At 35.3% G+C, this 26,698-nt stretch overlaps 1 protein-coding gene across 1 annotated transcript in view; it reads right to left on the bottom strand.

Moving 5' to 3' along the window:
• HGF (hepatocyte growth factor) overlaps positions 1-26,698 on the bottom strand; it is an 81,860-nt gene that overhangs the window by 34,711 nt on the left and 20,451 nt on the right. The window contains exons 5-8 of the mRNA XM_030834270.3: positions 25,357-25,471; positions 19,852-19,994; positions 13,769-13,889; positions 12,255-12,373 (exon numbers count right to left, since the gene is read on the bottom strand). Coding sequence (XP_030690130.1) covers positions 12,255-12,373; positions 13,769-13,889; positions 19,852-19,994; positions 25,357-25,471 — 498 coding nt within the window. The remainder of the gene's footprint in view (positions 1-12,254; positions 12,374-13,768; positions 13,890-19,851; positions 19,995-25,356; positions 25,472-26,698) is intronic.

Here is a 26,698-nt window from a genome sequence, read left to right as displayed (position 1 = left end):
CAGAGTTAGGGCAGCCAGAGCAAAGCACTTCCACTAATCACAGATTTCATTGCCTGACTTGGGTACTACAGCTCTCTTACTTTCTTAGTTATTTGTGTGTGTTTTGTTTTATTCGTGTATTACTGATCCATTCTTCTCAGTACTGTTTTAGCACTGTGAACTTGTAACCAAAGGATCCAGTCTTGATGAGTCAACCAGGGCCACCTTTGGCTAGATATGGGCCTATCACATTTCACTAAGTATCTAGTTCAAGGCTAAGCCCATCAGAGATTAACACACTGAGCTCCTTGGACTCTAGTATGATTTTCCAGACATCAACCTAAACAATGAAAAAAGAGGAATGATACAATTTAAAAGCTAGTAGAAGATTAAAATTTTTCTAATTTAAGGGTAAAGTTTTCAAATTTTAGGAGTCCCTGTGAAAAGAAATATCTATATTACAAAAACCTTAGGTCAGAGAAAAGAGTGCCTATATAAGAATACTGAGGAAAATATTTCACTGCTGATTGATACACTAAAATTTCAGTGTCAAGTTCAGAGATCTGAATTGTTGTACTAACTTTGCACCTCAACTGCAGAGGTTCCCAGCAAGATTTAATTAAAGAATCTTTCACTTTAAAAGTAGCTATCATAAAATCCTCATTTGAACAATTATGTCAAAGATTTTTTTCTAAACTTTCATTATTATATTTTAAAACTTTGATATAAACTTATTTTAAGGGGGTCACTAAATATTCACTAAAAGACAATATAAGTTAAAATGGTTAGATTGAAAACCAAAATTTTGGATTTGGATTAAATAATTTGGATTATTTAACAGATTCTAATTTGGAGGTGGAAACTAGAACCTTTTGAAATTACAAAAATTACAGAATGCAAAGAATTACTGCACATTAATAAAATACAATATTGTACAGAATAAATACAAATTTTCATTAGGCCTTGCTATAAACTGAATGTTTGTGTCTTCCTCAAATTCATATGTTGAAATCCTAATCCCCATGTTATGGTATTAGGAGTTGGACCCTTTGGTAAATGTTTAGGTTGTAAGGGCAAAGCCTTCATAAATGGGATTAGTACCCTTATAAAAGAGACCCTGCAGAGCTTCCTTGCTCCTTCTACCATATGAGGACACAGGGCAAAGTGTGAACCATCTGTGAACCAGGAATCAGGCTCTCTCCAGACACCAAACCTGCTGTCACCTTGATCTTGGACTTCTCAGCCTCCAGATCTGTGTGAAATACATTTCTGTTGTTTAGAATCCACCCTGTCTATGGTATCCTGTTACAGTAGCCTGAGCTGACTAAGTCAGGCCCTATCAAGATGTAAAGAATCTAAATAATATTATTATTTTTGTCTCATTTTAATAAGCATCTGTAACTTTGAAATATATAACTAAAACAACTTGACAATGTTACTTATTGTTGTGTTTTAATTCAGTGGAAATATTTATTTTGATTTTAACTACAAACTAGCAGTATTCACATAGTATTTTTCTTTATTTAAAAAGTACCCTCTGAAGTTAGTGCATCTGTATTTATCCCATTTCACATTCAGCTGCTAAAAGTAACCCCATAAACAAAAGCTACATAATTCTGGTGGTAATGTATAGAATGAATAATATAGGCAAAAAAAGATATATTAGTACAACAAGGTAACTACAGTTTTCATCAATTAGTAAGAGTTATTTTGCGACTTCATGCAGCTGTTTAATAAATATTATCTGATGGGGACCATGATGAATGATTTGTCCATAGACCATTTAACTGTGATATAAATGTCTGATCTTTGTTGCCTGCTTGAATACTTATGATTCGAACAAAAGGAATTATTCCTGAACCGCAATAAAACAGACTCCTTCAGCTGTCCCACTATATAAACATCAAAATTTGGTGCCAAAACAAAACAAATGTTTCATGCCAATTGATTGGGAAAGGGCTATTAAATGTTGGGAAAGCTATTCCTTTGGACTTAATACTTAAACATGAGACCTGAAAAAGGGAAGGCTCTGAAGAGTCTCCAGTGGCCTAGTGAAGAGTTAAAGAAACACAGAAACATCCCCAATATCAGCTGAAGATTATCAAGTTTAGCCAAAGCAACATGTTTTTAAAATACTGCATCCCCGCATCCACAAATGTTTTTACAAGTATGTCTACCAAGCTCACACTGAAAATACCAGGAACTCTTCTGAGAGTTCCTCACAAAACATTTTGCCAGGGGTGTCAGTGGTGGTCACCCTTTGGAAGCAGATGCAAAGATATTTATATGATCCTCAGTGGCCTGTGAGTGAAGGAATGTTTTTCTTTCATGACTGACATGAAGTTTTCTATTTGGAAATGCTTTAAAGAAAACAACATTTGCTCTTGAAATTTTTCAGTGTCCTGTTAGAACATGATCAAATATAATGGTTGCCTCTTGGAACACTAATTTCACTTTGCTGGTGTGGACCTGCTATGATCTGATTGCTCTACTATTTGGTAGAGAACTTTAAGGTTTGAATACATTTGTTGAGAGAATGAACATTAACTGTTATGTAATTGTTGGGAAGACCCTCTTGCCCCCCAACAGAAAGAGATCAACACAACAAGACAACATAGAATAAATCGAACCTTTTTCTCTGTGAAAGACTAGCCAAATCCTTGTGGAGAGGCCACAAGGCCCTGACAGAGGTCCGTGAATGGCAACTGGAGAATGTGAGTGCAAATGTATATTACAGAAAACCACACCTAGGGATCCATAAGCTTTACATGGACAATAAGTAAATCCTTATGTTTACTGTCCCCTTAACCCTCCAAAAAACCTGGATTTCTTAGTGGTGACAAGCTATTGCTATTCTTTTGCCTGTAGTTAAGAACAAGTTGCTTCTTAGGCCATTGGACAAATACCTGATTATTCTTGGAATAATTCAACCCAACCCACTTCTTATTCCCAGCTACTGAAGAGCAACTGAAATATAGGATTTACTTTATGATGGTCCCTGGATATTTAGAACAGTGTGTAAAGCTACTCTCCCATCAACAGACTTGTGCTCTTTGGGCCACAGAGGGCAGGATCAGGCTCAATGTAAATTTAAAGAGCTTCTTGTTTTAAAATTGACGTGGGAAAATAGTATAAAGACCTCCAAAGCACAAACCTCAAATTGCTTGCACGTTTTCTTTCCATGTGGACCTGGGATTCCTGTCTGAAACTTTTCTCTGGACTTTATCCAAGACGTTTCTGGTATAAAATACTCAAAAGACAAGACTTTCATGAAAGGTCTTCAATCCTATACTCTTACTCCTTAGAAGATGACTTGGAAAAGACCTCCAATACAAGATCTTTCCCTTGAGAAAGGATATTGATAGCATTGTTTTTTCCTGACACAGAATACAATAAGAGGATTATATTTCTATGAATCTCTGTTCTGGCCTTGGATGAATTAATAAAATTTAGAGAAATAATCAGCTTTCTTTAAGAAAGAAAATAATTTGCTAAAATTATTTTCCCAACACACAAAGACACTGAAGTTTAAAACGTTACATATTCCTTTAAAATGATGCCAGCATACACTAGTTACTAGGAGGAAGGATTATTTTTATGTAGTACCAATGGCAACATATCTTCTTAAGCTACTGTAACAAAATAAGACTGGGTGACTTAAACAACAGTAATATATTTTCTCATAATTCTGGGAGCTGTAAAGTCCAAGATTAAGGTGGCAGCCAATGGTTCCTGGTGAGAGTGCTCTTCCTGGCTTGTAGATGTAGGTATAGACATACCTTTTTGCTATGTCCTCATATGGTATGGAGAGAGAGATCACTCTCATCCTCTACTTATAAGACCACAAATCCCATTGGATTAGGATCCCGCCATTATACTTCATTATCCTTTATTATCTACTAAAAGCCCTAGCTCCAAATGCATTCAGGGCTTAGAATTCAATATATGAATTGTGGGTGCTGGGGAGCACAATTCAGTCCACAATGATAATTTTGATAGAAATCTTAACTATCAAAGATCTGCCTCAGCCACACTTCTGCAGTGGAGAGTTGTTCAACAGGTAATAAAGTTTCAGTTATGCAAGATGAATAAGTGTTAGAGATCTACTATGTATAGTAGATCTACTATACTATGTTGTACATAGTACCTATAGTTAGCAATACTGTGTTGTATACTAAACAGTTGTTAAGAGAGTTGTATTCTTACCACACACACACACAAAGGCAAGAGGGGGCAGGAGGAAATATTTGCAGGTGATGGATATGGTTATAATCTTTGATTGTGGAGATGGATTCATGGGTGTATGCATATGTTCAAACCTATCAAACTGTGTACATTAAATATGTGATGTTTTGACATATCAATTATACCTCAGTAAAGCTCTTAAAAATATAAAATGGCTGTGGACACTTACATATCTAGAAGTTTAAAAAATAAGAAGGAAAAGAAAGAGGAAGTGAAAAATAAGGTAAAATATGACAAGATTTGTTTATTTTGTTGAATGAAAAGCCATCAAGACATCAAGCAATGAAGGAACAAAACTAGCTCATGGAAGCATGAAAACTGACAATGAGTTGAGGTGATGGGAAGAAGGTATGAAGCAAATCTTCCTGGTTGGCAATGTTTGGGAAAAGCCAAGTTTTCATATGAAAATCAAGAAGCATAGAAGAAATTCCAGGAGACACTAAAAGAAAATGAAAACTACCACTGAGCAGGAAGGTAACCGTGGTTCATTCAACAAAGACTTATTGAACTCCTGTCACATGCAAGGCAATATGGTAACTCTGTGGAATACAAAAACGACCTGGTCCTTACTCTTTTGGAGCTTACAAATTTTGATAGAGACAGCTATTAACCAAATAACTTCAGAAATAAATGTAAAAACCAAATTCTGAGAAGTACATGGAAGGAGAGGTTTATGTTGCTATAAATATACAATAAGGAATTTGACCGAGTCAGGGGAAGTCAAATGAAAAAATGATAACTGACTTGAAATTTGAACAATGGGTAGCTGTCAACTAGGTGAGGAAGGAAGAGAAAATTTTTCAGGGGAGAGGAGATGGCAGGGGTGAAGGAACTATAATGAGAATATGGAAAATATGAGGTATAGGGAGAAAACTATTCTGGCTGGAACAGAGAGCATGGAGAGAAATGTATATGAGGCTAAAGATAGGGGTGGAGGAGTAAAGGATGGTTTTGTTTTGTCTGTGTCCTAAGATCAAAGAAAATGATTAAAGAGTTTTAAACTGTTGTGTATGTGTGTGGTATGCTAGGCATAGGGAATGATATATTCAGATTTTTTTTTAAATGTCATCCTGTTTGCAGTGTGGAGAAGGGATTGGAGGGGAAAGCTGGTGAACGTGGATATAGCTCCACTCAGAAGGCCACCCAAATATTCAAGATGAAAATATTGCTGTCTTGGATAAAGGAGACTGTGATGAAGTGAAATGGAGATTTGATAGATACATAGAAAATAAAATTGACAGGACTTAATGATGGATCAAATGTGAGGAGTGAAGGAAAGAGCATGTTTAGGATTGTTCTAGGCTTTTGGGTTTTAAACTGTGTAAATGGTGGTACCAATCATGCAAAAGAGAGCTTAAAAAAAGCAGATTAGACCATCCTATAGGATAAATGAAGAAAATCAAAGAAAAAGATAATAAACGATAAAAGTCTCCAACCAGGCAAGTTGCTGGTGGTAAAAGGTGGGGAACAATTGGAACAGCCAACAGGTATATCCTAGCAGGTGTACTTTAATGGGACATCAGCCTTACACGTATGACATGTAGCAAGAAAGTTGTTCTCAGAGGGATACCTGGGGTTCCAGAGATCTTTTCAGGGATCTAGGAGGTCAAAACTGTTTTCATAACAATGCTAAGATGTCACTTGTCCTTTTTACAGTGGAATTTCCAGTTGCACTTGATGTATGATATCCCAAAAGACTGAATGCGGAAGCAAATATGAGACACTCAGCTATCGACTTCTAATTAAGGTAAAGAAATTTACAAAAAATCTAAAGCAACGTCATTGTCCTCCCTATTTTTCTGGAAAAAAAGTCATTTTTCTTTTAAAATGTTATATTTATTAACATCCAATGAGCTTATTATTTTTAATGAATTAAATGTTTTTAATTTATGTTTTAATTTCCAATACAGTAGATATTGATGCATGTAACCCACGCAGACAATTTGGGGTTCTCAATAATGTGTAAAGATATCTTCAGTCCAACTGATTTAAATACTCAATGGGATATCTAAGGGACATCAACCACAAGATAAGGGACATTAACCACAAGTTAGCTTTTCAGTTGCCAAAGAGCTACTAAAGTTCACTTCAGAAAAGCACGATTAGTCCCAACAAATATTATTTCTCTCTGAAAAGCAGTGAACTAATGTATAGAACAAACTCTTATTCAGAATATGAAATTATTATTATAGGGGAAAACCATAAAAATATCAGTACTTCATTTAAGCACTGCATGGGACTTCCAATCTTGCTATATGTTTGCAGTGTCTTAAAATTTCATATTCTTGGACGTCTGTTAAAAGTTACACAGCCAGAATATGTGTGGGCTGCTGCCATTTAGGTAGACATCACCTTCTGAAGAACATGGTGTGAAGGAGGACTGAGAAGGCCTGTCCCAGAATACCCTGCTACACACTTGTCAGGGGATGAGCAATGTTCATCCTTCACTTTCAATGTTATACTAATTGTAAGATTGAAAGTTGGAAGCAAAGTGACAAGAATAAATTTGTAGTTCATTCAGCTTTTTAACAAATAAAAGGAATTGAGAGCAGTATTCAATTCTGGATCTGGTGTAAACAGCCCAGTGTCAAGGCAGTGTCAGCTTTTACTTTACTAGTTCATGCTAAAATTCTGAAATTTTAATTTTATCATAGATCTTGGTCTGTTTTGTTCACTTCTAGGAAAGTTCCCAGCAACTAGAAAAGCATGTGATGTATAAGAGCTATTCAACAAATATTTATTTAATGAATTCTATAGAAAAGGGGCAAAAACTCATTATGCTCTCTCTATGCTTCCTGGGATTGCTACTATGTCCAAGGCTTCTGCTATCACATTCACTTATGACTCTGCATGACCTTCAGGGAAGACTGAACTTAGATGTACTTTGAGCACAAACATGAAGCACCTGCATCTCAATATAAGCAGAACCAAACTTATTATCTTTCTCCTCAAATTTATACCTCTCTTAAATATGTATCATCTACCCAATAACTTAGGAAGGATATTAGACTTTACCTTTTCCCTCTCATTTCCCACATTATCCAATTCATCATTATATATGGGACATTCTAACTCTTTAATATTGCTCACATCCTCCTCCACATTGTTTTGTCCCTGCTTACTGCCTTAGTTCACATTCTCTTTCTTACTTGCCTGTTAAAATGAACTCTTATCAGATGCACCGGCCTCCATGCTAATTACCCAGAATACATAGTAATTCTTCTGGACCAGTAGTCTTCAAATGTTGTTGGTTTCTTTAATTTGTTTTTGTTTTTGCTCCTGTTACTAAAATAATTTTGAAAAAATATTTATATTCCCTCTCTTGTTTTTAAAGTTGACATCTACATTTTTTGTGCTAAGTTTAAATAGCTGCAAAAGATGTGGTTTCTAGCATGTTTTAACTATCGATAGTTTTAAATTGAAAATTTTTATATCACTCTTCTAAATGGATTTAATGGACTCTAAATACCACAGTGATTTGATACCTATACCTTTTTCTGGATAAAATGTACATTATCAAGTTCTTTTTCTCCTTGAATCATTTTTCCATTCCACTTTACCCACAGAATGTTATTTTAGTGTAATGTATTTTATTTTATGTTGGAGAATCTTTTATTCCTCACCTATCATACTTTCCTGAAAGATTTTTATATACTTAAATTTTTAAAAAATTTCTTGTGACCACAAAATTCTAAGAGATAAATGTACACTATACTAAACACACACACAGCCACAAACACACAATTATACATATATATGTATACATGTTATGGATAGAGTTATACAATTATTAGCAGAACGTAAATGATAAACAGCATTAATATATAGTATTTTCAAAGGTCTCTTTGTTTAGTGTCCCCAGGACAGTGCACCACATTAATATTCAGGAAGGATTAGCAGTTTGGCTTTTTTCAATAAAGTAGCAAAGGGCAGTTGTCAATGGGCAGGGAAGAAGTTGAACTTGACTGACTCCTTGGGAACACATGCATCTCAAGCAGAAGACTTTGGAAAAGAATTCATATAGAAAACTAGGAGCTGGAATTTCAGCCCTTTAACCTATCCATGCCCATAAACCCCTAGGACAGTCTTTGTGTTCCCCGGGGTTTCATCGATACCGATTTGGAAGCTACTGTTCTAGATGACAAATCAGATAAGACCACTCTCCCTGCTTAATTTTTCGGTGTTTCTCATGGCAACTGGATGGGCTACTCTTGGATCTTACTTCATCTGCCTCACGTCAATCTTATTTTTCTTATCTTCTTCCATTTCTCTGTCTTTACCCCATCCCTACCCATATCAACCTAATTACCATGTCTTGAATATTGCCGTTCTGCTTCACCCATCATGTCTTTGCACACCTTTCTCACTGGCCTACGTAATCACATTTTGTACAATTGAAATAAGGATTATTGACAGTAGATGGAAAGCACCTTTCTGTAGATGTTAAATAAATGGTAGCAATTATAACCTTCTTATACAGTTATTATATAATTTTAAAAAAGAGTTTTAAAATTCCCCTTCAGCTTTAGAGGAGACAAGTGACACAATCATAAACTCTATTCTTTTCTTCAAACATATTGAAAACTCAGAATGAATTCAAGCAATTGGGACTGAGAGAAAACCAGAAATCTCACCGAAGAATCAAATGATACAAATAAAAAGTGACAATCAATATTCTCTTACAACTAGTGCATGTAAATATGTGTGTGGTATACAGAATTCTAATACACCCCTAAGATTCCTATCCACTGATGTAAACTCTGTAATCCCCTCCCCTTGTGTGCGGGTAGAACTTGTGAATATAATGGGAGAGCCACTCCTGTAATTAGTTTATATTGTACCACAAAAGTGAAGAGACTTTGTAGACGTAGTTAAAGTTCCCAGTCAGTTGACCTGAAATTAATTAAAGGAAGACTTCCTTGGGTGGGCCTGACCTAATCAGGTGAGCTCTTTAAAAGCAGGTGCAGAGCCTTCTGCATTGAATCACAGTGTGGAGGCAAAAACTGACCAGTTATTTTTCAATCATTTTCCCAAATAAAGATATACTATTTTCCCAGGAAAACAAAACACTGTTATTTTTACCTTTCACAACTCTGTGTTAAGGGGAAAGAAATTATATGGAAGTTCTAAAGGATATGATTTCTGAACAAGTCCTTTTGACATTCATTCCCAGTGCAGAATCTTGGGTAAAGTTGGCTTATAAAATTTTAATACCTTTGAAAAATATTCTTAATAAATAAATGGAAGAGGGTGCAGATGTCAGAGGTTGAAAGTAACAGAAAGCTATCCTGTTGGCCTTGAAGAATTAAACTGCCATATTGTGGATAGGGTCATGTGGTAGGAAACATCAGGCAGTATCCAGGAGTTGAGGATCTCAGCACTACAACCACAAGAAACTGAATTAGAATATTGGAATGGGACACCAAGTCTTAGATGAGACAATAGGTCTGGTGGGCACCAGGACTGTGGCCTTGTAAGATCCTAAGCAGAGGACACACCTGACTCATGCCTTGACTCCTGACCCACAGAAACCATGAGATAAGAAATATGTGTTATTTTAAGCTACCAAGTTTTTGATAATTTGTTATGCAGCAATCGAAAATTAATACACAATTGAAACCATCACCAAATTCCTTAGTTTTGCACTGTAGCCTTTACTATATGTATAAGCCAAAATATCTGGAAGACATTCTCTCTTATGCTTTCCAAAATTCCTGAATGTCACTTTATTTCATTAATTTTAATAAAAATATAGTCTCTCTATATAAATTAGAAACTAAAATCTGTCCTGTAATAAAACATTTTTAAAATATTCCCAAAGCTGAAAATATTTTTATCTTAACTACAATTGACCCTTTAACAGCATGGGTTTGAACTGCATGGGCCCACTTATACGCTGTTTTTTTTCTATAGTAAATGCTATAGTACTACATGATCCCAAGGTTGGATGAAATCACGGATACAGAGGAACCCAGGAGGTTCAGCACCCCCTAATCATCATGTTGTATATACTATATACTGTATATAGGTTGTATATATTAATACTATATAGGTTGTATGTACTATATAGGTTGTATATACTATATACTGTATATTGGTTTGGGTCACAAATTCTGCCACCATTTTCTCAGAATTAGCATCCTATAAACATCACCCTCTGTTTAAAAAAGCCATCAGAATTGTTGCACGTTAGTTGTATAAATAGCTAAATGTGGACAGAAAAGAAAAAGAAATTTATCTAATAGTTAGAAGTGTCATATTCATTCTATTTTTTTCCTCTCCCAATATCTTTTAAAAATAGCCAGGCTTATGCATGCCAGTTGAAAGGTGAACGTGCCAGTGAATATGCATGTGAGTGTGTGTATGTGTGCATGTGTGTGTGTCTGTTTATACTGGTCTTATTCCAGAGATGATTTTTGAGTGCCTAAAACACACACAAAAAGAAAAATGGACGGGAAACTATTGGTTTATTGTACCTAGCTGGTCTAGAATTATGGACAGATTAACAAGATTTAAAAACTCATTGAGTTGAACTAACCAATCTATACAGAGAAACACTGTCACAAGAGTCATCCCTCATTTTAAAGAACCAAACAGATGGTTCAATTTCCTTGGAACACTGTGTTCACATTGAGAGCCTTCCAGATTCTGCAGTTATTTCACATATGCCAGACACATCTCCTTTCTGTGGGCTTTATTTGAGTCGTCCAAAACATTTCCTTTTATTAGCAGGTCTAAGTGGAGAGATATTTACCTTGGCAGTATCATAGTGTAGATAATACTGAATAAGTCTGTTCAAAGAAAGAGCCTCATCATGCCAATCTAGGGAAATATGCAAATCCCTATCCATAGCCTCATAGTTGTACATTTATCATTCTGGGTGCTGGTACCTGATTGTATGTCTTTACATTTTTCTCTCTAGATATACATATCTTTATATTAGCCAGCCAATTTATAACATGATTCCACCTTACTAAATTTATGCAATTCTGATTTGAAAGCATTTTAGGATCCAGTTGAAAACATAAGACTGTACACATAGAAATAAAAGCATGTTTATGTCTAATTATTATCCAGGATTATTTCAGAGAAGAATAAAAGTGTGTGAGTTAACTGTGGAGGAGAGGACCAAGATTTAAAGGGATATCACAAAGCAAGTAAGAAAAGAAGCTTTTATCATAAACTCAGGAAAGTTGGGTAAAGGCCAGTATGTAGAAGGATAGTAGGACTGCTAAAAAACAGGTTGAGGGCTTCCCTGGTGGCGCAGTGGTTGAGAGTCCACCTGCCGATGCAGGGGACACAGGTTCGTGCCCCGGTCCGGGGAGATCCCACATGCCGCGGAGCGGCTGGGCCCGTGAGCCATGGCCGCTGAGCCTGCGCGTCCGGAGCCTGTGCTCCGCAATGGGAGAGGCCACAGCAGTGAGAGGCCCGCGTACCTCAAAAAAAAAAAAAAAACAGGTTGAAAGAGAATGCAGGCTGTTATAAGGACAGCCAGAGAGGTGAGGATCAGCTACTAGAGATTAAAGATGTCTGTGAGAAGCTTCTGTTAGACTTAGTTTTCTACATTGCAGCCTCTGTCATTCACCAGAAGATGTGCATAGTCAGTTGACAGCTCATGTTATGTTTGGGAGGATAGGTAGGGAAAGGATACAGGATTGGAAGGTAAGAATCCGAGGTCCTAGCTCTTATGGCCCTAATGACATTATGATACTGCACATAATCCCTGATCATTTTCCTCCCTCTGTAGATTTTTTTTCCCTTTTTCTTGGTAACATGAGAATGTTTGTCTTTACCATAAGTATAAATGTTTTGTGTGTACGTGTGCACTTGTGTGTGTATCTCTTTCAAAATAATGGCTCTCTGAAAATGGAAAAGATTGGGTAGGATTATGTAACACATTCTAAAAATGTTAAAACCTATACACGTTAAAGTATCAAGTAAAATAGTTGTTAACCTGTCTCACTAATAATCGCCTGCTTAGATCCAGTCTGTGAGAGGAAAAGGAAGCAATAAATTTGACCCTAACTTACCGCACATTTTAATTGCACAGTACTCCCAGGGGGTGTCAAGGTCAAGAGTATAGCACCATGGCCTCGGCTTGCCATCAGGATTGCGGCAATAATTATCATCAAAGCCCTTGTCGGGATATCTGCAAACCACACCAAGAAAAGTGTCATGTAAATCTGCCTGGAACACCACCCAGCTCTCAGCTCACAAAATAACTTTTGACTTAGCTCGGATACTGTTAGCTGAGGAAAGAAGAGATTTTCTATGTTTTGCCTTACAAGGACTGCTAATCATTAACTGCTGAATCTATTACTGTGCATATTCTACTAAGGCTAGAGTACCACCCCCTTTGCTAATAAGTTAGGTCCACTTGGTACCGGTCCACTGGTTGAGGTCCCAAACTGAATCCCCTTCTTACAAAGCCCAATTAAGGACAGATTACATAAACATGACCTCGTGTAGAATGCTCATTAAGAAAACAGGTCCTCTTCTAGGGCAGACTTAAAGTTCAAACTGAAAGTTAGGTTTCAATAGCTATGTTACTAATGATAGCTCAATTTTAGAGCTAGAGTCTTCCTAGGTCATGCCCTCACCTCCAGCAGAGCTAGAGACACACTCCATCACACCACTTTCTCTATACCCACCTCCCTTTAAATTAACAGGGTCCTGAATTGGTGAGTTGTTTTTAATTGCTACCATATTCCTTCTGCTCTCACTTAAAAGACAAGAGATGCACTAAAAAACAAAGCAGTTTTAATTTCATCTAGAAGAGCAAGACAAAAAGAGAAAGAAGAAAGAAAAAACACCTTTCAGCAATTTCAGAAGAAAGGTGGGGATAGACCTTCTTCTGTAGTTATTTGTATTTTTATTCTTTATAATAAAAAGAAGGAAAAATTTTTTTCAACTAAAATGTTTCCTGTGAAATGAATGGGCGAAAATACACATAATTTTTAAACCATTTAAACTCAAAACCTACTCCTGAGGAGAAAAGTAGACTTGGTTGCCTGACTTTTCCAGATGGGCAACTTCAAAATCCACCACAAGAAAGCAGCCAAAGAATTGTTTGCTCCACCTTTCATTCCCTCTCTATGGGCATGACCTGCATCACGGTGTCACACATTGACCCCACTTTACCTAAGTCACGGAAGGTGTGGCATTAGAAGGAGATTCACATTCACTTTTATTTAACAGTAATGCCGCCCTCCCCAGCTTGGGCCTGTCAAAGTGCTTATTATTGAATGAGCTTTTCTCTTTTCGCTGCTGTGGAAGGGAAAGAGGAAGCTTCTATTACTGTTTTCCTTCTCCAGCCACTGATGCTTCTGTGTTCAGGACCATCCTGATTTCAGGGACTCTTAACCTAGTCAGCCAAGCCCAGTTGGAGGTGAAGCCAGCACTCTCATATACCTCATCATAAATCCCTGTGCCCCAAGACTATCAGGAAAACATTATATCAAGAGAATTTCCATGGTAACTTGCCATGGGGCAAATAACAGTTTGTAAATAGAATCACTGGACGCAGGATTTGGTGGTATTTTACCTTTCTGGCAAGAATTTATGCCGATGTGGCGTCTGATGATCCCAGCGCTGACAAATCTTGCCTGATTCTGTATGATCCATGGGACCTCGATAACTTTCCCCATTGCAGGTCATGCATTCAACTAATAAAATTAAAGCATGGCATGTTAATTGCTTCTGACAGCAAAATCAAGAACACCACTGTTCCATTTAAAGAACAGTAAATCACCTATTTAGCAAGGATATTTTTAGAAAAACTTATATACCCTTTTAACTTTAAATTAGGGCTTAATATCCATTAATAGTGGTATAAAATACTCCCTACTGAACTTTTCATACAGTTTAAATGGGAATTTTGTCGTTAGTGTCATACAGATTTACCATAGGGCCAAGATGCTGCCTTTCTAATTTTTTCATAACTGTCCAAAAGGTACCTAGAAACTGAAAATTCTTGGGGATTTTCCCTTTGTTGTTCTAAAATGCCAGGGCTCTCAATATCTATACTGTCAACACGATAGTGCTCTTCTCTCAACTTACCCTGCAACACATACACAGAAAATACACAATTTAAAATGAGTACACATCATACTTCCACAGTTAATGCCAAGATCAGGACCAGACAGATCTGAGAATGTGAATATTTTACAGGACGAAATCGCGGTTCCTTTCTATCAGTGAGTATCCACATCGAATAACTGAGCAGACTTGCATACTTATCTAGCTTAGGATAGAACATGACCTGCTATTGAACTTCTTGTACTCACTGTTTTTAAAATGTGTAAGTTGATCTAATTATGCTGGATATTGCTGATGACTCTGTGAAGTTAATTAATAGTTCTCTTCTGGCTGGCCTCTTATACCACACTGAAAACTCTGAATCACATCAACTAGCTGAAAATAAGGCTTCTCAAATGGACAGGTTGATTTGTAGCACGGCAGGCATCCTGTGGAATAAATCATTGCTTGGCTTTCCTACAGATCCGGCAAACTTCCCCAAACACATCATTTGTATCTTGTGATTACTGATTGTCTAACATTAGCTGAAGTGGGAAAAGATATCAGTGTTTAGTTTTATCCACCGGGATCTAGCCTAATGAGTATTTGTAGAAGTTTGGGATATATTATTAGAATCGTCACTTTTGAACTTTGATTTTTATAACCTAATAGGCCGTTAATAACTAAATCCCTAAAACATGAAACCATTTGGCCTGATCCATCTGCTTCTTTTCATGCAGGTTGATCTATGAACTAAGACAAGGGACCAATTCAGCTTCCTCTCATTTGATACTGAGATCCCCCAGACAACAGTCAGTAAGCTCCTGAAATATAAATGACAGGGATCCAAGAGCATACCGATAAAGGTGCTCCGGTTGGCCAAGGTCAATCCCACATAGGTTAAGTAGTATCACGTTTCAGCTTTCCATCTGAACGGGGGTACAAACTTAGTTCCCATTTTAAAAAGAATGCAAGGTTTGATATGTTCACAGAAAATGATACAACATTGATCATTGTTGTTTGCTCCTTTGTATTGAATGAAAGAGTAGAATAGAATCCTGTGATCACAAATAAGGGGATAAAATATCCACGCGTACAATTTCTAATCTTGTATAGTACTCAGGAATCAAAATACACCTATTTTGTCTCAGTCAGAAAATGCAGTTTATAAGAGTGCATCCTTTTCTAATTAGAGTGAATAAAAGTATTTTCCGGGAAACTGTGTTGGGGCATTATTTAAAAACACTTCTCCTGAAACTTTAGAATTTTTAATTTTCTTAAGGAAACATAGCTACAGAAATGAAACAGGTGATTCTATAAGGTGACTGCTTTCCAGCATGAGCGGTAGATCAGTGCTTCTCCAAACTTTAATGTGCATAAAAGTTACTTTGAGATCTTGTTAAATAAAGGGCAAGTTCTGATTCAGTGAGTCAGGACTGGGGCATTAATAACAAGCTCCCAGAGGATGATGATGATGCTGGTCCTTGGACCTCACATTGAGTAGCAAGTTTGTAGATAATTTATTCAATTCTGAAAGTTCTTAGTGTTTGGCTTTTAGGAGAGAATGGATTTTACTTAGACCTTGAAGGATGGATAAGATGTGGATAAACTACAAAGGGGCAAAATAACATAAACGGTACAGAAACATAAATTAGTATGCTGTTTATAGTGAAGTGAAGAGAGAGTTATGAATGCAGGTGCAGAACTAATGAGATTGAAAAATAATAAAAGTTAACCCAAAGAATGTTAGGTTTTCGAAGGCAATGAAAGTTGCTGTTGGGGTGGGAATTAAGTGAATCCTGTGATAGGACTGAGATGCTAAGTATATTATAGTTACATATTCTTTGATTATTCAGTAATTTTAACATATAAGAAATCATTTGACCCTTGCAGTGAGGAAAACAAGGCCCACAAAAGTTTTAAGGGACTTACCTAAAACAGAAAATGCCAGATCTGTGCCTGGAACATAGGTCCTCTGACCTCCAGTCCAGCGCTCTTTCCATTCTCCCTAATTGCCTCTTTGTTCTACATATTTTAACTTGTTTCCTACACATTCTTACTGGTCATACTTTAAGATAGGCTGAAAGCAAAACTTTTAGAAAGTCAGTCTCCCTGCCTTTGCTCAGTATTGTCCTCATTACCCTCTTCGCTCCTGTTTATAGCAGTAGGTTGCCCGCCTGTTGGATTCTCACCTATTGAGGGCTAGCAGAAACGAGACTGGCCATCTTATTCAAGGATGAAAAATTTGTGGTTTCTCCATTGCATCAAACCATCAGGTTAGTCATAAAAATTACTTCGAGAAAGGCAAATTTTGAACTCATATTTACTTCTCAAACTTCAAGAATTCTAAGACTCTTTTAAGTTTTCCCAGCTCAAAGTCAAGCCGTATAGGTGGAAACCAAGTCCACCTACCTACCAAGGACTCAGGTGAAAGCATTATCTATATAGGAGTGCAAGAGGGTGAGGACTGCACCTCCTGCTGTATTTCCTTTTGACTCTCTCTATTGTTGCCAGTGTATTATTTAACCATTCCAGCAAGTTCTTCCCTTAAAAAAAAACAAACAAAAGCAAAATACTGTCCCAGTTCACAAAAGCTCAAACTAAATAAATGTTTATATTCATAAGTAAATGAATACCTTTTTCTAATTATAGTTCTGCTCTAATTGTTAATAGAAAACCCCCAAAACTACACATTAATTGTAATATAACTAGGATTAATTTAACACCTTTCTCATATACTAACTAAACTCAAAAATTACTGTGTTCCATTTTTATCAATCATAAAACCACAAGTGATCTGGGTTTACAGACTAAAACAGCTATTTTGAAAATATCTCTCAGACAAATCCACTCTAGTGATTACTTCAGCAAAACCGAATGTTTAAAATATGAATAGTCTCACAAATCCACATTTATAAATAATAGTTTTATTTAAATCTTTGTTTTTAAAAGTCTTTTGCCACACAGTATGGAATTACACATTTAAAGTTATGGCAGTATTATTTGGTATTTTAAGTGTAAGGTATTTAAAAATAATGATTATGGCTTAATAAAATGCATTTACTTGAATATTTATCATTTAAAAAATCTGTTTCAGTGATTAGTGATTGCTTTCTTTTAAATCCCAAGCATATGTTAAAGCAAGAAGTCAAATTTTATATACCTCTGTTTTCCATAATCTTTGAATTAAACATTAATGGTAATATTTTCTTACATAATTATGTAAGGTTCTAAATGTGATAAACGAGTATTCATTTTGGAATGCTTTATATATTTCAAAGGTTTAAATTAAAAGAAAATAATTTTAATCTTTAAATACCAGATATATTTTTATGAACCAAAATTGCAGACAAATTTCAGGTGATTATTTAGCAAATATTTTAATATAGTTAAAAAATTTTCAAAAAATATATACTGTTCTACTTGTCCTTTTCCAAAGAACAGTCCAAAGTTGACCACATACTTTTCTTATTTAATTTTAAAATATACAAAATGATGTGATCATTAATATTTCATCCATAATAATATAACCTTTGGAACTTGACATTTACAATATCCATAGATTAAAATGTCTCACCCATCACACTATTTAAGCATTGTGGATTTTGAGGCTTTTTCCTCATATATGTATTTTAATAGAAATTTACATCATATCAACATTATTTTGTATATTTTGTATTACCCATTTTATAAATAGCTATTTTTCTTCATTAATGTATTGACAATGCTTCTTCTTATTTTAGATCCTCTTCATTAAAATCCTGCTAAAACATTGTTTATGTTAGCATGAATTTAAATATGACAGCTCAATTCACAGTCCCTGAAATATGTTTAGCCTATAGGACAGGTGTTGGTTTACTTCTCTCACAGGAGGGTTATTCTACTCTTTCAGACTTCTAGTTGTTTCCAGAAAAATCATAGCTGCGACCTTTAATGCCACCGTGACCAATAGCATCATGTGCCATTCATACTAATGATCAATGCCCTTTTCTAAGGGAGGTGCGATGACCTCAAATCATTAAAAAATATTAGGGATGTATACTCTAATGAGCTAAGGAATACCAGAAATTTTTCCAAGCATTTATTTTTTATCACATTTATTCTACATTGCCTGTCATTTTAGATATATGCCAATATAGTTTGATGAAGGTTCTTCTTTTAAATCAGGGGTTGAAAAATCACATTCCCACAGACTAGGCAGGCAAGGTAAATGCTAAACTGTTTAAAGTTTGACCAGTTTACCTTCCCTTGTAAACACTGTCCCAGATCAAACAAAACCAATAAAGAAAACTCCTTGCCAATATCTTTCAACCTCAGAAAACTGTGATAGCGGAGAGTTCCCTAAAAGTAGGGTTTTCTTCCATGTGTAAATTTAAGACAAACATTACAGACTTATTCATACAAAACAGACATTCATAACGTTATCACAGATCAGTTTATTATTTTTAAAAGAAAAGAAAAACAATGAAGAAGTTATAGTGAACAGAATATGATATGGAATGGAAAGTAAGAATTTACAAACAGATGGAACTGGCTCTAGCACATGAATTCAAGAATGTTAAATTAACTAACAACAGAAAACAAATTCACCTTCTCTGTGACAGTTAGCTAACAATGGCCTTTTTATGTGATAAATATCAACCTAATACTTAATGAATATTATGGAAGAAATAGTTCAAAAAATATCTGGTTAATAACAAACAGGTAAAATACCTTACTATAAAAATGGGACAGCATTCCAGCCGTAATCCCCACCCCAGGTACTTCAAAATGCTACTAAATTTTTATCAGAATTCAATCCATGTTTCATTTTGATTTTCAGTATTTTAGTTTCTGACAGAACTAAAAAGCCAGCTATTCAGTAGCCAGATAACCAAGAAAAATGAAACCATATACAATGCTGAAATGGTTACTCTTCCTTCTTGCCCGTCATTCAGTTTCCACTGTAAAAGTAAGGACAGTGCCCTTTCATGCTGTGAGAGGAGGTGAAGACACAGACATGGGTTTAGAGTGCCTGCCTTCCATACAGCCTGTGATCTACTGTTTTGATCTCTTCAGATACCATTCTGAATGGTATTCAGTTCCAGACTATGTATCAAATTTGGTTCACCAAAACACACACAGGGCACTCGGACTTTCAGTGACCCCCTTCCTTTATTCTCTTCTGGGTCCGTATACCCTTGCCACACCACTTCAAAATAGCTTTGACAAAACTTCTGCAGAAGTGGGTTCTGGATGAGTAGAATTAGCGTTACTCATAAAGGGCTAAGTGTCATTCTGCTCCTTTCAGGTGATGTATGGGAGCAGATTTTGAGCTATTATGAGCTCAAAACAGCAGATGAGGAAGCCCAAACTTTTACTCTCCCCGAAGAGATACCTCAGGCTCTTTTGAAATTCAAACTGATAACTTGCTCCATTATTTTGCATTAATCTGATGATAATCAGTTTTTAAAACATCCTATAAAAATGCTCGAATTATGATCTATAGTTGCAATTGAATGAACATCATATTCATTGTGATTTGATTCAATTCTGTTAACCTTTAATGTGAGTTGCAGTTTTACACAAAGGGAGAGCAGAGTGCCCCACATGGCATTCAGGTTCATTTACCTTCTGAACACTGAGGAATGTCACAGACTTCGTAGCGTACCTCTGGATTGCTTGTGAAACACCAAGGTCCCCCTTCTTCCCCTCGAGGATTTCGACAGTAGTTTTCCTGTAGGTCTTTACCCCGATAGCTCGAAGGCAAAAAGCTAGTTTTAAAATGATAATCATTACAGTATAAGAGCATGCAACTTTTGGGGGGGGCTATTAATTTTACTAACTAGTGGGTATGTTTTCCCAAAAGTGGAGAATTCCTTTATTCTATCTCAGACCTCCATAGATATTAACTTGAATTCTGTCATTTCCATCTATGCTTAAGATACTTAAATTTTATAGACATTTACCTAACTGAATTCTCGTATTCAGCAGCCTTAAGAATGATTCATCTCTGGATTCACTAAGAGCCAATCATTCTAGAGCCTAATTGACATTGGTTGAGCCACAATTTCAAAGTTCCACTCAAAGGCAGCAAATGATTGAGGAAAGCCACTTAGGAGAGGACTGCAGAAACACTGCCCTAGACCTTGAAATCTCACCATTACACTGCTTATCTGAGATAATTATTTGTTTGTTTATTGCTTTTCTTATGAATGATAGCCCCCCATTTTTCTGCACAATTGAGAAATAGATTGATAAAGTAACAGGAACAAAGGGTCTAGAAACAAATTGAATCTGGACTCAAATTTCAGCTCTGTCTTACTAACTGGAAACCCCAGCGGGCAATTTAGCCTCTTTCAGCCTACTAGCTTACCTATACACTGAGTATAACCATAACTTATTACATCTTACACCTATGTGGTTGTTTTGAGAAGTTCAAAGAGATGAGAGAGTAATTGACACTTAATAAACTCCATCTGTTATTAAGCACACTCCACTTAGTAGTCTTTAGACTGTCATAGTAAAAAACAGAAATGCTTATTCTCGTTAAAAATTTTAAAAGTTTTCCCTGTGACTGGGGCTTGGTGCTTTCAGGTTTAGTTCATAATAGTTGGCCATTGCATGCAGACTGCAATATATTACCTTCATTTAAAATGTCTAATGCCCTGGTTATAATTTTGTTACCAGCACACAGTACTTCAACATAAGAGCAGAAGAGTTCAAAGCCCTTTTTATTCTTTTGTACTGCTTGTACCTTGGCCTCAATGATGCTGCAAGTGTCTGCTAGACTGCACACAAAAAAAGCATAAGTAAACAATATATATCTATAGGTAACATTAGTAAGCACTTCTTTTTGAAAATCCAGTTACATTTTCAATATTCAGTTCAATTTTTGCTATAAAGCTTAATTTCTACTTTTACTGACCTCTGAGATCTAAATGGTACTTAAATTACAGTGAAGTCCAAAGATCTTAGTCTCTCAGTAAATACCATTCAAATATGTTTCCTACCCACTGAAACCTCTAGTTAAGAAATAATCATTTTTGTTATGCTGTGGCATAAAATAAATATGGACATGCCTTGGGTACCAAGCAACATTTTGCAATGAAATTATTTAATTTGGACAGGAAATACACCAGAGTTAAGTGCTCAGAAAATGTAAATTATTGGTCAAAAATAAAGAGTCCAAGAGACTTACTACTAACCAAACATTTTCAAGATATCTATTAAGTATTATAAACATGAAATGCCAAAATGTCTTTACATAAAGAGTTTATATCCCTACTTCACTAGCATTTTAAATATTGGGGAACAAAAATTAGACATTACATCTTATGACTGACAAAACTTATAATATAATGAAAACTTATCATGACTTTACAGTTCCTAACAGTAATTTTCAAAGGAAAAATAAGTCATCTTTTGTCTTAATTTTAGCCCCAGAATAATTTAAGATAATCTTTGTGCCATTGTGTGAAAATTATTTCCTTTCACTTTGCCAGTTCTTCAATTTTTCATACTAAATTTATAATGAAATACACATTTTTCTGATAGAATGAAAACTGACTTTTACTTTATATTTTTTTCATAAAGTACCACATTAATCAAATTTACCTAAGAAAATCCCCCTATAACTCTATTTTCTGAAAAAGCTTGGTATAGTATAGTACTGAAAATAAGTTATTGTTGATCACAAAAATCTACATTGTTGCCCCATATGTATCACTCGACTAGTATATGACACTAGCCCTTAGATAATTTACTTACTCTTTGGGTTTTCAACTTCACTTACGAGATGAATGGAATGAATTAGATTATTATAAGCTCCTTCATTTTATATCATTTTATGTATTAAGTTTAAAAAACTAAATAATGATTTAACACATGTTAAATGCACACATATAAAATATCTACAGTTTTAGAGATTTTGTTACACACACATACACACACACACACACACATATACATATACACATATATACCTTTCCAGGGGATTTGTAAAGCAAAGAAGAAGCTGTGAAGAAGTAGCGAATGGGACTTCCCTGGTGGTGCAGTGGTTAAGGATCCACCTACCAATGCAGGGTACATAGGTTCGAGCCCCAGTCCAGGAAGATCCCCACATGCTGTGGAGCAACTAAACCCGTGAGCCACAACTACTGAGCCTGCACACCTAAAGCCCGTGCTCCGCAACAAGAGAAGACACTACTATGAGAAGCCCGTGCACCGCAATGAAGAGTAGCCCCCGGTCGTCACAACTAGTGAAAGCCCACGCACAGCAACAAAGACCCAACACAGACAATAATTAATTAATTTAAAAAAAATGAAGTAGTGAATGAATAAGTCAACAGTTTAGTAGGAAAAATGCAAGTAGGAAGGGAAAGAGATAAAGTAGAAATCAAAACTAGCTATGGTTAAAAGATGAATAAAGTTTTCCCACTGGAGTTAATAAAAATGAAAAATGAAGAGAAAAAGGTGTGCTGCTTCCCACAATTCTATATCAATGCATATCACATTCCTCTTTAGGACATGCAGGGTAAAGAGCAGTCTGGGTCATCTCTTCTCTTCAGTCTTTGGTGTATATGACTTTTTACCCCGATTAACTGGTTTTCTTTTGTATTCTGAAGTTTTCAGCCTGCTTTTCTTTAGTATCCCATACTTGACCAAGCGATGAAGCCTAGCCCTGATCTTTGCACTCTATGTGTTCATTCAACACATGTTTATGAGAACCTATTACACACACACACACACCCTGTGCCAGTCAATAGGCTCTGTAACAAACTTTTACTCACATATATACTATTTTTGGTTCTCTGTCCTTGTGAGCAAGGCTTTATTTTTAGAGAGATAAGTGAAGGAATATTTAAAATTGAGTTATATCCAAATATACTTTGAAACATAAATTAGATCTTCTGGGTGCTGGCCACCTTTTCTTTTCTTTTAATATGAACTGTGTTCATAGGAAACTTGATCCATTCCATCATCTGCTTCTTTAATGAATGCTGGGTGGCCAGTGAAGGATATAGATGTAGATATCAGGTCACCTGATTTTCTAGTTAAGCTTCTGTACTAATTTCATCATCTATCATCATCTTCCCATTAAGCCATTTGTAAAATATTTCAATTTAGGGAGTTGACAATAAATCACTCCTCTAGACAGATGTATATAGATATATATTTCTCTTTCAATTTTCCATAGAGTTAATCTTTAGTTAACACTTAAAAGTATTAACCTAGCATGTAGATATTCCAATAAGTTGCTAATTGATGAAAATGTGTTTCTCCCATTGAATAAAAAAAATTGATTAATGTACAAGGTCCTCTCAGCCCTAAAGCTTTATATCACAAGGAAATGTTTGTTGGTAAAATAGCTGATTGGACTGGGAAGCCAGTTCCCAGGGAGATCTATTTCACATGTACTCCTGTAGCAGAGAATGACAATCATAGAGAATTTGGGTTGAAATAAGACCTCTAGTAGGTCATCCAGTGCACTCTCCTCAACTAGGGTAGGATTGATTTCAAACACCATTCCTTTGTTCATGAAAAACTTAGATCCATCTATTTAAGCAAAATGTTTTCCTCACTATGCAGGGAGTGACACCATGCAAATCCTTATGAGAGGACAAAACCAATTACATTGTTTTGTAATGTAAAGATAAAACTACGTTTTGGAGGTACTCATGTAATTCATAAGTAATGAATTTGGAAAAATTAGTTGTCTTCTGTTATTGAAACACTGTAAAGCTGATCTGCTTGGACACTTACTAGCTGTTGTTAACAAGGCCAAAATCACAGGTTTGATCCCAGTGTAGAGCAACCAACTCTTTTTGTTTTTATGTGGGCCAGTGAACTCCGTTTCTGTTTACTGAAGTAAAATCATCTTGCATAGTTTTGCCCCCTACCAAATGAATGAAATGGAATAAAAAGTGAATTCATCAAGCAAGTTACTACCTCTATTGCAAAAACAGGTCACAGCATGTATCCTACTGATTTGCTGGGTGTTTAAGGCCCTGGGGTTGTTAAAACATAGGATACAGAGTGACACTGGCTGGCCTCAGATTCTGGCCATACCACTTGCTAGTTGTGCATGACCTTGAAAAGTTACTAAGGATCTTTGCTCTTCAGTTTCACCATGTAAAAAACAGAACTAATAAAATCACCTACTTTGTGGTTCTTGAGAGGATTAAATGAGATAAACCAGGTATACTGCTCAACAAGGTACTTGGCACATGGTACACTAAGTCTTCCAATTCATCTAATAACCAGGGAGAGCTGTTTTAAACTACTTTAGTTCCTGTTAAAATTCTTTGTGAAATAAATCTTGAAAAACTCTGGCTATATATGGCTCTCTAGTGAGTAGATATCTATACTTCTCCTCCATGATGATTAAAATTCTCAGACTAATGAGCCTAATGAGCCTAAATAGCATTCATCTGTTATAATGAACACAATTCTTCTCTTCACTGTAGACATTTAATTTCCAAGGAATAAGAAGTTTTCTCTAGTCATTAGGCACTAGGTGAAATGGGAAAGTTGGTCAATCTGAGGCATGAATTTTTAGCAGAGGTTCTCAATTTTGACTGTGATTTAGAATCACCTGGGGAACTTTTAAAAAAATACTGGTGCCAAGTGATTCTGACTTAATTGGTCTGTGTTGACGACTGGGTGGTAGGATTTGTTAAGGGCTTATAGCAGGTGATTTCAATGTGCAGTCAAGTTTGAGAACCACCATGGTTAAAGAACATTTGGGCCCTGGTTATGTAAGATCAGAATCTGTTCCATCTCCAACTTATCACAGGCAACCTCTCCACTCCAGCTGCAGAGTGCTGTGCCTCTTTGCAGGCAAAGAGAGAGAAAAAATTTTTTTAATTATTTTTTTATTATTTCTTCCCAAACATCAAGATCTATAAATTGAGGTTTTGAGGTGAAAAAATGTTAGGCTACATCTTAATGATAATTTTTTTATTCTTTGGCTAAATAGCAGTTACAAATTCAGATAAGCTTTGGCCTAATACACTTCTGCAGAGTTGGCTAAATTATTATAGAAGTGTAGGATTATTCTGAAGCACTAACCTGGGATTGGTGGTAAACCTATAAAAGAGAGGCTCTATCCTCTTTTCTTCATGCTATTCTTACCTGTGTTCGTGTGGTATCATGGAATTCCAGGGCTGGCATTTGATGCCACTTTTAGTGATAGATACCGTTCCCTTATAGCTACCTCCTTTACCGATGATGCAGTTTCTAATGTAGTCTATCAGAAGAAAGCAGAGAAAAATGCTATCACTATGTGTAACATATCTGCTGTGTATATTAAAAATAAAAATGATAAAATTCCATGCAAATCTTTAAGTAATGCTTATAAACCATCACAAATCATAAATTTCTTGCCTAAAAGTTCTACTAATATTTTCAAAATAATACATTTCAGAGTAATCCAAAACAAAAAAGACCATTGAGGAGTTTTAATTTTGTGAGTATATACCTGGATAACTGTAGAGATTAGTCTACCTACTTAATGTAGATTATTCTATATACTCAACTGGACAGGCAAATTTAATTTAGCATAATGATTTGCTCAAATTCACAGACCATTTTAAGAACATATTAAAAACAAAAATTTGTAAACCTATATTGACTTCAAAAAGTTACTTTAAGATAATGGAAATAACTGATTTGTCTTTATATCAGTAAAATTGTGTGGGTTTTTGTGTATGTGTGTGTATGTGATAATTACATTATGCTGATTATTATTTTCATATTTTTGCTAACAGATCAGCTGCTAAATTATAGGACAATCAAATTGAAACAAGCTGTATATTTCTATCCAATAATAGTATATACAGTTGTTAGCAACCTAGAAGATTAAAGATGGTTTTATACTAGATTATGAATTATGTTTAGGATTTACAGAATTATTGGGGTGTATAGAGATCATCTTGTTTTCTAACATGAATTAATTTTAATTTCATTTAAACATTTTCCCTATTAACAAAGAAATGTCTGTGTATATTACTAAATACCTAAGTTTAATAAAAAACACAGTATGATTTAAGAAAACATTAAAATTGAAATAAATAATATTATCATAAACATAATTCATGATTATTATTTTGTGTAATGAGAGATTTATTCTGTAAAATACACATTTAGTAAACATTCTTCAATTATTTTATTATTATAAATCCACTGTTGAACAAAATAAACACCTTGTGAATATAATATCAAACTACCGAAGTAGACAAATTAATAATATGGTCTCAATTCTTTCAAAGATTTTTTAAAAGTATGTAACTAGGAATAGATCCAACTAATTTTTCAAAACCTCCACGTTTTGTTGTTATCAGCAATCATCACTATGACTTAGATTAATTATCCAAAGTTATTAAAATTTAGAATACTTTAGTAAACTCAAAATTTGCTGTTATATAAAATGTCTTAAACTAATAACTTAAGGTGGCACTTTCTAAAACGACTGTGG

The sequence above is a fragment of the Globicephala melas genome, chromosome 9 (genome assembly GCF_963455315.2).
Source record: "Globicephala melas chromosome 9, mGloMel1.2, whole genome shotgun sequence".
NCBI lineage: Eukaryota > Metazoa > Chordata > Mammalia > Artiodactyla > Delphinidae > Globicephala > Globicephala melas.
Note: the sequence above shows the minus strand (reverse complement) of the source record. Positions and strands in the feature narration are given on the sequence as shown.